Source organism: Entelurus aequoreus, linkage group LG09 (assembly GCF_033978785.1).
Source record: "Entelurus aequoreus isolate RoL-2023_Sb linkage group LG09, RoL_Eaeq_v1.1, whole genome shotgun sequence".
In the NCBI taxonomy this organism is placed as follows: domain Eukaryota; kingdom Metazoa; phylum Chordata; class Actinopteri; order Syngnathiformes; family Syngnathidae; genus Entelurus; species Entelurus aequoreus.
The window spans coordinates 59721465-59735982 of record NC_084739.1 but is presented as its reverse complement, the minus strand read 5'-3'; the positions used below and the strand labels follow the sequence as shown (position 1 = coordinate 59735982).

The 14518-nt window shown below is 37.2% G+C and overlaps 1 protein-coding gene across 2 annotated transcripts in view; it reads right to left on the bottom strand.

Annotated features, from left to right (window-relative positions):
- Positions 1-5128: 5128 nt before the first annotated feature.
- Positions 5129-14518, bottom strand: part of arid5b (AT-rich interaction domain 5B) — a 337352-nt gene continuing 327962 nt past the window's right edge. For both annotated transcript variants that reach the window (XM_062059039.1, XM_062059040.1), the window contains one exon: positions 5129-9814. In XM_062059039.1, coding sequence (XP_061915023.1) covers positions 7970-9814 — 1845 coding nt within the window. In that variant the 3' untranslated portion in view covers positions 5129-7969. The remainder of the gene's footprint in view (positions 9815-14518) is intronic.

The window sequence follows — 14518 nt, the reverse complement described above, 5'->3', positions numbered from 1 at the left end:
TTTGTCCAAGTTCAGGGATATCTTTCATTTTCTCCTATGATGTCGAGAAAGGGTGATCCTAAAGAGGTCTCAAGAATGTAAGAAATACAAGAATGTGTGTGTGTGTGTGTAGGTGTGTGTGTGTTAATAGATTTTTGTCCAAGTTCAGGGATGTCTTTCATTTTCTCCTATGATGTCAAGGGTGATCCTAAAGAGGAGGTCTCAAGAACGTAAGAAATACAAGAATGTGTGTGTGTGTGTATTTGTGTATGTGTGTGTGTTAATAAATTTTTGTCCAAGTTCAGGTATTTTGTTCATTTTCTCCTATGATGTCGAGAAAGGGTGATCCTAAAGAGGAGGTCTCAAGAATGTAAGAAATACAAGAATGTGTGTGTGTTAATATATTTTTGTCCAAGTTCAGGGATGTCTTTCATTTTCTCCTATGATGTCGAGAAAGGGTGATCCTAAAGAGGTCTCAAGAATGTGAGAAATACAAGAATGCGTGTGTGTGTGTGTGTGTGTGTGTGTGTGTGTGTGTGTGTGTGTGCGCGTGCGTGCGTGTGTGCACGCCCGCAGACTAGTGGAATCTGACAGGTGATGGACAGAAAAGAGGAAAGATGACATCATACAAGTCCATTTTTTAGCGGATTTCTCCTCAACTGTGGGTAATTTTGTCAATTTGTAATATATACATTTTGTGGATGTGTTGAAAAATGTACTTTCTCAACTTCAAACATTTAGATTTGAGGGAGCAAGACATTTTATTTGAGGGGGCACTGCCCCCTGTTGCCCCTACGGCCTGGGAGATAAATGAAAAAAGAAAAGAAAAAAGAGCAAAATGATAAGAAAAAAAGAAACAATACAAAAGGAAAAAGGAAATGGGGGGCAAAAAGGAAATCAAAGAAGATTAAGAAATAAAAATAAAATAAAAAGTAAAGAAAGGAAAATAAGAAATAAAGGATGGAAAAAAGAGAAGAATAACAAAAAGTTTAAAAAAAGGAAGAAAAGGAAAATATCTATAAGAAAAAGTAAGTAAATAAGGAGAGGAGAAAGAAGAATAAAAAGTAGGAAAAGAGAATGAAAATAACAGAAAGTAGGAAAAGAAAGAAAAGAACAATAAGAAAAGGTAGGAAAAAGAAAACCAAGTAAAAGAAGAAAATAAAAGAAAAAAAGTAGTAAAAGTAAAATAAAGAAAAAAGTAAAGAAATAAACTACAGATACAAAAAAGAAGTAAATGGTAGAAAAGTAGTAAAACAAGAATAAGAAAAAATTGAAAAAGGAGGAAAAGAAAAAGTTCTCAAAGAAAAGGTAAGTAAATAAAGAGAGGAGAAAAAAACAATTAAACGTTGGAAAAGAAAGAATAAAAAGTAAGAAAAAATAAGAGAAAGTAGGAAAAGAAAGAAAATAATAAGAATAAGTAGGAAAAAGAAAAATAATTAGACGAAAGAAAAATAAAATATGAAAACACAGTAAACGTTAAATAAAGAAAAAAGTAAAGAAGGAAAATAAAGATACAAAAAGTGGAAAAAATAAGAAAACAGTAAGAAAAGTAGGAAAATAAAATTGTGTATTAAAATTGGGGAAAAGTTAATACAATGATTTGCTTGCATGTTTTTGAAAGAGACAAACGTGTGTTCGATAGTAAAATACTTTAATTAAATATACAGGAAGTCATATCATAAAAAAAAGTCTTTTATTTTGTGAAGTATCTCGCCAGCTGGGTGATGATTGTGAACAGACGGCTACTGTATCAAAAACATGAAAGAAAGAAAACAAAAACATTGTAGTGTTTAGGTGTTTTTTTTTTAACCACAATCTAAACAAAGCAGAACTCGATTGTGTGTGTGTTTTTTTCTTTGCTATTTACATTTTATAATGACACTTTATCATATGCACTCATATTTACACACAACCTCATATTGATCCCGTATTGATTTGGTGTACAGGACGATGACGCACACGCACAAACACTCACACACGCACACACACTTACTCGACACACTTGATATATGATTGAGGGCCATCCTGATAGTGGTTGTAAACGACCGATAATAACATTTCTGATAATAATCCTAATAATGTGTACCTTAATATTTCGTCACATTCAAGCCCTCCTGACGACAGACAGCCTGGCCTTTTTCTCTCTCACTATTTTCAAAAAGTGTAATAAAACCTGCCTGTCACAGTAAAGCTAAGTAAATATATTTATACTCTGTATTATATATCAACAATGAGTGGATGCTCCTATGTACTCTATGTACTCTATGTACTGTATGTACTCTATGTACTGTATGTAGTGCTAACAACGCGAAGACGGCCAAAGGCACAAATATTAGCAAAGCAAAAGCATCCAAGTGACATTCCAAGATAAAAAATAAAAATAAACAAAATAATCACACAGTGGATCTTTCTTTAACATAAAAAAAAAACGCTGAACATGTTTTTTTTTTTCTTGTGAGCATTCTGCAGCTGCCGGCTGCTTCATAACGCGACAAAACAACGAGGAGCTGCTACAGTCTGATTACTCTTATTTTGAAAAGCCCCCCCAAAAAAACCACATTGGCGGCGCGGGCTGGAGAAGAAAAGTGAAATGAGGATTGGACAGCCGTGTCCACACAGTGCCTTCAAAATGCCCGCCTTTTCCACTGCACGTTTCCACTCGCAAAAGCAAAAAGTAATTCTAGTAGTACAGTGAAATAACTGCAGTATTTTACCCAACTTTGTTGTACTTCTAGTAGTACAGGGAAATAACTGCAGTACTTTACCCAACTTTGTTGTACTTCTAGTAGTACAGTGAAATAACTGCAGTATTTTACCCAACTTTGTTGTACTTCTAGTAGTACAGTGAAATAACTGCAGTATTTTACCCAACTTTGTTGTACTTCTAATAGTACAGTGAAATAACTGCAGTATTTTACCCAACTTTGTTGTACTTTTAGTAGTACAGTGCAATACCTGCAGTATTGTACCCAACTTTGTTGTACTTCTAGTAGTACAGGGAAATAACTGCAGTACTTTACCCAACTTTGTTGTACTTCTAGTAGTACAGTGAAATAACTGCAGTATTTTACCCAACTTTGTTGTACTTCTAATAGTACAGTGAAATAGCTTTAGTATTTCACCCAACTTTGTTGTACTTTTAGTAGTACAGTGCAATACCTGCAGTATTGTACCCAACTTTGTTGTACTTCTAGTAGTACAGGGAAATAACTGCAGTACTTTACCCAACTTTATTGTAATTCTAGTAGTAGTACTACTAGAAGTACAAATACTACTAGAAGTACAACAAAGTTGGGTAAAGTACTGCGGTTATTTCACTGTACTACTAGAAGTATAACAAAGTTGGGTAAAATACTGCAGTTACTTTCCCTGTACTACTGTAGTACAGGGAAAGTAACTGCAGTATTTTACCCAACATTGTTGTACTTCTAGTAGTACTGCAGTACTTTACCCAACTTTGTTGTACTTCTAGTATTAGAACTACAACAAGTACAACAAAGTTGGGTAAAGCACTGCAGTTTATTTCACTGTACTACTAGAAGTACAACAAAGTTGGGTAAAATACTGCAGTTACTTTCCCTGTACTACTAGAAGTACAACAAAGTTGGGTAAAGTACTGCAGTTATTTCACTGTACTACTAGAAGTACAACATAGTTGGGTAAAATACTGCAGTTACTTTCTCTGTACTACTAGAAGTACAACAAAGTTCGGTAAAGTATTGCAGGTATTTCACAGTACTACTAGAAGTACAACAATGTTGGGTAAAATACTGCAGTTACTTTCCCTGTACTACTAGAAGTACAACAAAGTTGGGTAAAATACTGCAGTTACTTTCTCTGTACTCTTAGAAGTACAACAAAGTTGGGTAAAGTACTGCAGATATTTCACTGTACTACTAGAAGTACAACAAAGTTGGGTAAAATACTGCAGTTACTTTCCCTGTACTACTAGAAGTACAACAAAGTTGGGTAAAGTACTGCAGTTATTTCACTGTACTACTAGAAGTATAACAAAGTTGGGTAAAATACTGCAGGTATTTCACTGTACTACTAGAAGTACAACAATGTTGGGTACAATACTGCAGTTACTTTCCCTGTACTACAGTAGTACAGGGAAAGTAACTGCAGTATTTTACACAACATTTTTGTACTTTTAGTAGTACTGCAGTGCTTTACTCAACTTTATTGTACTTCTATTAGTAGTACTACTAGAAGTACAAGTACTACTAGAAGTACAACATGGTTGGGTAAAATACTGCAGTTACTTTCCCTGTACTACTAGAAGTACAACAAAGTTGGGTAAAGTACTGCAGTTATTTCACTGTACAACTAGAAGTATAACAAAGTTGGGTAAAATACTGCAGGTTTTTCACTGTACTACTAGAAGTACAACAATGTTGGGTAAAATACTGCAGTTACTTTCCCTGTACTACAGTAGTACAGGGAAAATAACTGCAGTATTTTACCCAACATTGTTGTACTTCTAGTAGTACTGCAGTACTTTACCCAACTATGTTGTACTTCTAGTAGTATTTCTACTAGAAGTACAACAAAGTTGGGTAAAGCAGTGCAGTTTATTTCACTGTACTACTAGAAGTAAAACAAAGTTGGGTTTAAGTACTGCAGTTATTTCACTATACTACTAGAAGTACAACAAAATTGGGTAAAATACTGCAGGTATTTCCCTGTACTACTGGAAGTACAACAAAATTGGTAAAATACAGCAGGTATTTCACTGTACTACTAGAAGTACAACAAAGTTGGGTAAAGTACTGCAGTTACTTTCCCTGTACTACTGTAGTGCAGGTAGAGTAACTGCAGTAACTGCAGTATTTTACCCAACATTGTTGTACTTCTAGTAGTACAGTGAAATACCTGCAGTATTTTACCCAACTTTGTTGTACTTCTAGTAGTACAGTGAAATAACTGCAGTACTTTACCCAACATTGTTGTGCTTCTAGTAGTACAGTGAAATAACTGCAATACTTTAGCCAACTTTGTTGTTCTTCTAGTAGTACAGTGAAATAACTGCAGTACTTTACCCAACTTTGTTGTACTTCTAGTAGTACAGGGAAAGTAACTGCAGTATTTTACCCAACATTGCCGTACTTCTAGTAGTACAGTGAAATAACTGCAGTATTTTACCCAACTTTGTTGTACTTCTGGTAGTACAGGGAAAGTAACTGCAGTATTTTACCCAACATTGTTGTACTTCTAGTAGTACAGTGAAATAACTGCAGTACTTTACCCAACTTTGTTGTACTTCTAGTAGAACAGTGAAATAACTGCAGTATTTTACCCAACTTCATTGTACCTTAATAACTGAAATAACTGCAGTGTTTACCTAACATCATTGTACTTCTAGTAGTACAGTGAAATACCTGCAGTATTTTACCCAACTTTGTTGTACTTCTAGTAGTACAGTGAAATAACTGCAGTACTTTACCCAACATTGTTGTGCTTCTAGTAGTACAGTGAAATAACTGCAATACTTTAGCCAACTTTGTTGTTCTTCTAGTAGTACAGTGAAATAACTGCAGTACTTTACCCAACTTTGTTGTACTTCTAGTAGAACAGTGAAATAACTGCAGTACTTTACCCAACTTTGTTGTACTTCTAGTAGAACAGTGAAATAACTGCAGTATTTTACCCAACTTCATTGTACCTTAATAACTGAAATAACTGCAGTGTTTACCTAACATCCTTGTACTTCTATTAGTACAGTGAAATGACTGCAGTATTTTACCCCACTTAATTGTTTCTGCTGCCCCGAGTCTCCTCTTGGATAAAATCAGGCGGCGCACATTCGTCGTCATAGTTGTAACATTTGAGGACACACGACTGATGTTGTAATATTTTACTGCCCTCAGTCTCCTCTTGGATAAAACATATTTGGAGCATGTTAATCAATGTACCACTCCAGGGTACAAGGCTAAAAAGAGCCAATGTTTACTCCCCTGACTTCACTGCGTTGTTTCTGCTGCCCATAGTCTCCTCTAGGACATCAAATCAGGTGGTGCGCATTCGTCGTCATAGTTGTAACACTTGAGGACACGAAACTAAGAATAACTGATGTTGTAGTATTTTAGTCTACAGTCACATTTTTTTTGATGCCCTCAGTCTTCTCTTGGATACAATTATTTGGGGCAAGTTAAACAATGTACCATTTTAGAATACAAGGTTAAAAATAACTGATGTTTACCCCTAAATTCGCGTCATTGTTTCTGTTACCCCCGTCTCCTCTTGGATAAAATCAGGTGGTGCATATTCGTCATCATTGTTGTCAAACTTGATACAAGGCTACAAATGACTGATGTTGCAGTATTTTACCCCACTTCATTGTTTTCGCTGCCCGCAATCTCCTCTTGGATAAAATCAGGTGGCGTACATTCGTCATCATTGTTGTCACACTTGATACAAGGCTAAAAATGACTGACATGGTATTTTCCTCCACAGTACATTTTTTGCTGCCCTCAGTCTCCTCTTGGTAAAACTATTTGGAGTACGTTCATCATTGTACCACTTCTCGATACAAGACTAAAAATGACTGATGTTGCAGTATTTTACACCACAGTTTCCACTTCATTGTTTCTGCTGCCCACAGTCTCCTCTCGGATATAATCAGGTAGCGCACAGTCGATATTATTCTTGTAACACTTGAGAAGACGAGGCTAAACGTAACCGATGGTGCAGTAATCTACTCTAGAGACGTCATTGTGTCCGCTGCCCACAGTCTCCACTTGGATCAAATCAGGTGGTGCACATTCATCATCATTGTTAAGACAATTGGACACAAGGCTTAAAATGGCTGATTTTGCTGTATTGTACGCCAGTGTGTATTTCTTCGGTGCCCCAAGTCTCCTTTTGGATAAAGATAGGTGGAGCTAGGAAGAGCCGATTTAACATTATAACCATTGTACCAAGGTGTACTCCTCAGTTTCCATTTATTTGCTGCATACCCTTAGTCCTTGCTTGGATAAAATGAAGTGGGGCTCATTCATTATCAGTGTTGTAATATTTAAGGATACGCCGCTAACAAAATGACGTTACATTTTTGTACTCAAGTTTAATTGTTGTTACTGCCCTAGGTCTCCTCTTGGATAAAATTAGATAGAGCACATTAAACATGACTGGTTTGCAGTAATATAATCCACTGTCTCCGCTACAGTCAGCTCCATAGTCTCCTCTCAGATAAAATCATGTGGAACACGTTCCTCATCAGCATTGTACCATTTGATGTTACACCGTGGAAAATGACTTATGGTGCAGTTTTCTACACCAAAGTCTCCTCTTTGCTGCCCTCAGTCTCTGCTTGGATACAATTAGCTGGATCACATTTAACATTTGGGGATGCATGGTTTAAACGACAGACGTTGCTGTATTGTGCACCACAGTCTCCACTACTTGGCTGCCCTCAGTCTCCTTTTGGATAAAATTGGTCCCCATACCAAAGTTAACATACAAATGCGTTGTTTTCAGACTGGTGCGTTGAATACACCTGGGTTTTGGCAGTTTGCCGCTGTCTTGTGTTAAAAACCGAGCGGCGAGTCGAGTCAAGGCGAGGCGAGTCGGTACCGTGCAGTGGAAAAGTGGAGTGGAGGCATGTAAACACGCGACGCCAACAAATGCCGACAACATTACGACCGGCACGTTGTGTTCTTCGTAGTGTTTCAAGCGACAACAGTTTAGCCCTCAGGAGACGCAGTAAACAAACGGCCGCCGTCCGTTTTATCCAGACCGCCACAGGCGACGGGACGCTGAGCAAGAGTCAAAATGAATAGTGAGCACATCTGCGTCAGAATTGTGCAAATAAAGATACAACAACAAAGGATACAGTGAGTGGTGATGACAATACCGAACAGTGCAAAGGATATAAACAAATGTAGAAATGCAAAAAAATGGAATTTTCAGTCTGCCTCACTGATGAGTTCTACAATCAGTCAACACTCGCCCCATCCACCCAACAAGTGAGGTGCGGGACAATGAGTTCTCACAGTCTGGTGCTGGGGTGTATCGAGGACAGCTGTGGCGGGGGCAGGGTGGACAGAGGGTACAGGTGGTGTAGTAGGTCCCCGTAGAGGGCAGCCCCTCCTGGGTGCCTGAAGAAGTGGTGCGGGCTGGGCCCTGCGGCCAGCAGCTGCCTGTGGAGCATCATGGAGTGATAGGCTAAGGGGGGCACCAAGGGGGACACAGCCGACTGGCTCTTCAGGTACTGCAGGCCCGGGTGCTGCTGAAGCCCGTCCTGGGCACTGGGTGACACCAGGCTGCCTGGGTGGTACATGCCAGCGTAGAGGGATACGGCGTGGTGCGGGGGATAGGCGGTGGCGGGGTGGCCCTCGGGGAGGTGGTTGTTGAGGTGGACCGCGTGGGCCGGCTCGGCCGGCTTCAAGTCCTCTGGGTCGCTGCGTCGGATGGCGCACGCTGGGTGGATGGGGGTCACAACGCGGACCTTCCTCTCCGGGACCTCCTCGCCTTCTGGCTCCCCGAGGGTCCGTTTACTGGGTCGAACAGGGCTAGTGAGGGAAGAGTCAGATGAGGATTTAGGACTACAAAAGGGTTGCAATGGTTCCGCAGGGCTATGCTTAGGAGGCGATATGGTCATGGGAGGAACTCGGCACGCTTTAGGGTGGGAGTCCAATCCTTGGTGCATGATGGAGTAGGGGAGGCCGCAGAAAGAAGTTTTGGAAAAGGACGACACCCGCTGGGAGAGAGGCTTGGACATGGTGAAGTCTCTTGGTTCGTCCTCAGCCTCTCTGCTTTCCCCTTGAGTCTGTGCGTCGTTGTTGTAGTGAGATCTGTAGACAAGGCCTTCTTGCTCCAGGCCGCCACAAACAAAACTTCCTTCGCGTTCCCTGGAGAAGTGCTCCCGCCGCTCTCCATTTGGGAATCCGCTCATTCTGTCCTGACCTAGGCAGCTCTCGGTTTGCCTGTAGAGACTATGCAGGTGAGGGGACGAGTAGCAGTCCCCCGTGAAGCTGCGAGCCTGAGTGGCCGGGTTTTGGGAGAGTTTCTCCCCAGCCTTTTCCACAGCTTCCTGGTCGCGTGTCCGAGGGAGATATGGCTGCCATGGAGGACTGACGTGAGGCAGCAGGTGGTGGCTCCTCTCTGGTTGGGGAGGCTTGCTGCTCTGCGCATGCTGGATGACCGACGGCCTGAAGACGGGCGCCACCTCCAGGACGCCGTCGGACCCCCTCTGGCCTGCACCTTCCCCCTCACCCTTCCGCTTGTCCGTGTCTCTGTCCGCCATCGAGACAGCGGTAGAAGGGGGAGGCTGGAGCGAGGACACAAAGGAGAAAGAGGTGGACTCGCACACTTGGGAGAGGAGCTTCTTTTTAGCCAAAGGAGACATGACGCCTTGGCTGGCTTTGCAGTAGGAAAGACTCTCCCTCCTGATGAGGCCATAGTCCTCCTTCTCCAGGAAGGACTCTGTACTCAAGTCTATCTGTCTGTCCGCCTGCTTGCACATAGGCAACACTTTGCCAACTCGTCCTCCGTGACTCTCCAAAGAGGACGCAGGCAGCGCAACATGTCCAGCGGGTTTGCCCTGGTCCCAACGGTGTGGCAGGTAGGGGTTTTTCGCCATTAGATGACCCTCGGTCTTTGCTTGAAGGGCCTCGCTGATCTGCCTCCACTCAGGCTGAATTCCTACATGGAGGGGCCGTGCGGCGAGCGGGGTCCTGCAGTCCACCTCTTTGGGACACTGCTCTCTCAGGGACTCCTCTTTCTTAAGGGTGACGTGAAGCTCCTGCTCCTCATCCTCCTCCTCGATGACGATGGGCTCATCTCGAGGCGGCGCCTCTTGCTTCGTGGCAGCTTCCACTTTCACTTCGGCATCCTAGTAAGGAAAAATTATTAGGATTGCGTTAATCATCTTGTTGATCAGATGGCATGTGATCCAGCTAATGATTAGAACAGGAGTGTCCAAATTAAGCTCAGCCGCGGACATCTTCACTTTCACCCCCAAGTCGTCATGAGTTTTAACAAGTTATGTTACCCACAGGGAGAACGCATCCTTTAAATAGTCTGACAAACAACCTTTCCTAGTCATGCAATTTTTAAAAAAAAAAATATTTCCAACTAACACAAAATGTCAACACACATGGTCACACATAACACCACCTGTTCACTGAACATTGTGGGCATTATAAAAAACGTCCATGTACCATGAAAAAAATAAAATAAATTACACCTATTTAAATCCCTGCTGATGCATGATGGGAAAAATGCAAAACACTCTCCACACTTATCCATGTTTGGCACATTTTAGCTGCTTGATATTTCTGATTGATTACAAAACTTTAAGGCGGTTGTCACGGAAGTAAACAAAGTAGAAGTTTAACTTTTACATACTCTTAATATCCAATTATATTAATGATATATCTGTTATATTAATACAATATGTACATACAGTATATATGTATATATATATATATATATATATATATATATATATATATATATATATATACACACATATATATATACACATATATATGCATATATACGTATATATATATATATACACATACACACATATATATACACATATATATGCATATACACGTATATATATATACATACATATATATACACATATATATGTATATATACACATATATATATACACAAAAATATGTATATATATGTATATGTACATACATGTATATATACACATGTATATATATATATATATATATATATATATATATATATATATATATATATATATATATATACACATGTATGTATATATATATATATATATATATACTGTATATATATATATATATATATATACATACATGTGTATATAAATATGTATGTACATATACATATATATACATATTTTTGTGTATATATATATGTATATATATATGTGTATATATACATATATATGTGTATATATATGTATGTATATATATATATATATATATACATACACATATATATCATTTTTTTAGCCCAATGCGGCCCCCACATCAAAAAGTTTGAACACCCCTGGTTTAGAAAATATGTTGTGTTGTTGTTACACCCTACAACAATGAAGGCAAAATGTTTTCTATCGCAAACAGCAGAGGACGTAGACTGTGTTCTCTATCCTGGCAGCTGATTGGCTCAGCCACACCGGGCCTTGTCTATACTTGCTCCTGCTTGTGCTTGTGTGGCTCGTGTTAGATTTGTTTTTTTTTGGTAAAACATTTCTATTTCATTGAAAGAAGCCCGGCAATGTTGCCTAATTATCCTGCTTCTGGCAGCCCCAGAGGAAGCTGCTTACCATTTGGGAATGTAATGGCTGACTGACTTCTTCATTTTAATTAAAACTAAACAAAAAGAAATCAGCACAAATTGTTTGTTTTTTTATTGGTTAAATGTTCTTTTTTTTACATATAGTGCTTCTGATCAATTTGAAATTATTATTTTTTTAATTTATTTAATAACATTTTTCAGTATCAAATAGTTTAAGTTTTATAGTTTGAATAAGATTTTTTTTTTTACATTTCAGGCCAAATTGATGGACTTTAAATATTCTCTGTTACAGACCAAAAACAATGGTAACAAAGTTATTTGTTGTTGTAAGTTGATCTATATTTCTTTAAAGTAAAAAATAAATAAATTAATAAGTAGGGCTGCACGAACAGGAGTAAAAAAACGATATTTCTATTCAAAAATTGCGATTGGATATTTATATTTTTACATAAAACTGCAAAAATAACCAGTGAAAGAAGACATGTTACATTTAGATTGTCAATCAACACAAAATAGAACAATATGCAATAATTTACTTTAAAACATAATGCTCTTAAACTAAAGAAATAACTGATAAAAACTATACAGTGTTTATAATGTAATCCTAATATATAATAATAATGCAATTAACCATTTAAAAGGATATAAACTTTATTTCTAATTACTGTAAAATTGATTGTCAATACTGTAATGGGAAGGTAAATAATTATGTTATCCTAAATAAACAAACAAAAAAATAAAATGGACTCTCAAGAAATTTTTTTTACTTTAATAAATATTGAACATCTACATAAAAGTACATTTTCCCCAGTTAGAAAAACTAGGTTGGAAGTTGTCTTTTTTTGTTAATTGTCATCATGTGATATCGGCATTCTTGCTTGCTTGTCCTTGTTGATGGGCTTATATTGCCTATCTAATTTGAAGCTGAAATATTCCCACAGTGGGAAATTTGGCTTTGTAATGATATTTTTATCTTCCTGATTTTTGTTACTTTGCGGGACTTCTCACTAGTGAGTTGCGAGGCTCTTTGTGCTTCCTGGGTGTGCGGTCTAGCCGAGTCAGATTGTAAATGAGTGAAAAGAGGGCTCACTACATTCAGTTAATTCTACTGTTAAATAAACGTAATCGCACAAATTAAAACCTTCTTGTGGATTTGATGTATGATAATTGTGCAGCTGTATTAATAAGAATACAATGTTAGGCTGAAGTGTACTTCTAACAATTTTATAAACCAATGATACTATTTATAGTCGGGGCGGAGAAAGGGGCGGCCAGGAGGCGCGAAGCGCTCTTCAAAATAATTGAAGAGCACTGGCATACAATATACATTTTTTTGTGTTTTAATAGACACAAACCTTTAAGTAGATCAGGCCCATTATTGTCTTGAACAAAAACACACTATTTCACCCTCTCTTTAAATGCATTATTTTCATAATTCGTAGGGGTATCAAAAAATCTATTATCAAATTAATCATGATTCTTATTTGTAACAATTGTTAATTGATTAAAAAAAATGGATATATATATATACATATATATATATATATATATATATATATATATATATATATATATATATATATATATATATATATATATATATGTATATATATATATATATTTTTTTTAACCTGTCCTGTCCAGCAGCTCAGACAAATCATATTGTTGATGTAGATCAGGGGTCCCCGAACCACGGACAGCGTCCAAACATCCATCAATCCATTTTCTAAAACTACACAAACATTTTTTTTTTTTTTAATTTAGATTTTTTTTTAAATCTGTCCTTTCTAATGTATTTTCTACTCCTTGTTACTCTCAGTGTGTCCTAGCCGCTCGGGCAAATCATATTGTCTAAAAATGCATTTTCCCGATCGATAACGTGACATCATCGTGCTCTGAATATATATATATATATTAGGGCTGTGAATCTTTGGGTGTCCCACGATTCGATTCTTGGGGTCACGATTCGATTCCAAATTAAAAAAAAAATTCAATTCAACACGATTCTCGATTCAAAAATGATTTTTTCCTGATTCAAAACGATTCTCTATCCATTCAATACATAGGATTTCAGCAGGATCTACCCCAGTCTGCTGACATGCAAGCAGAGTAGTAGATTTTTGTAAAAAGCTTTTATAATTGTAAAGGACAATGTTTTATGAACTGATTGCAATAATGTAAATTTGTTTTAACTATTAAATGAACCAAAAATATGACTTATTTTATCTTTGTGAAAATATTGGACACAGTGTGTTGTCAAGCTTATGAGATGCGATGCAAGTGTAAGCCACTGTGACACTATTGTTCATTATTTTTAATTTTTATAAATGTCTAATGATAATGTCAATGAGGGATTTTTAGTCACTGCTATGTTGAAATTGTAACTAATATTGATACTGTTGTTGATAATATTCATTTTTGTTTCACTTCTTTTGGTTTGTTCTGTGTCGTGTTTGTGTCTCCTCTCAATTGCTGTTTATTGCAGTGTTGCTGGGTCGGGTTTGGTTTTGGAATTGGATTGCATTGTTATGGTATTGCTGTGTATTGTTTTGTTGGATTGATTAATTTAAAAAAAAATAAAAAATGTAATACATTTTTTATTTTTTTTTAAATTGTTTAAAAAAAATGAGAATCGATTCTGAATCGCACAACGTGAGAATCGCGATTCGAATTCGAATTGATTTTTTTCCACACCCCTAATATATATATATATATATATATATATATATATATATATATATATATATATATATATATATATATATATATATATATATATATATATATATATATATATATATATATATATATATATACATACACAGCCCGGCCCCCGGCCAAATTCTTTTAACCCAATGCGGCCCCGGAGTCAAAAAGTGTTTGTGTCCCCCGATGTAGATGATCATATCTGCTGTACAGATCTACTTTAGAAAGGTGTTGGATAGTTCTCTTGTTACCTTATTTGTACTTAATGTTATTAAATGTTTGAATTGAATTTTATCAAACAAAACCATTTTTTTTATAATAATATATAAATGTATCAGAGCTGTTTATCTACTTAATGGAGGAATGTAGTTAATCATAGAACTGGCACCCAATGTTATTAAAAAGTATTAATTTGAATCGAATCGTTACCTCAAAGAATCGAATCGTGTGGTGCCCAAAGATTCACAGCTCTAATAATGAGGTCATTCAAACCACCCAGTTGTCCATGTTATATGTAAATAAATGATGTCACAGAAAAACACAGTGCTTTATTTGTATTGTTATTTTTGCAATAAAATGTATAAAG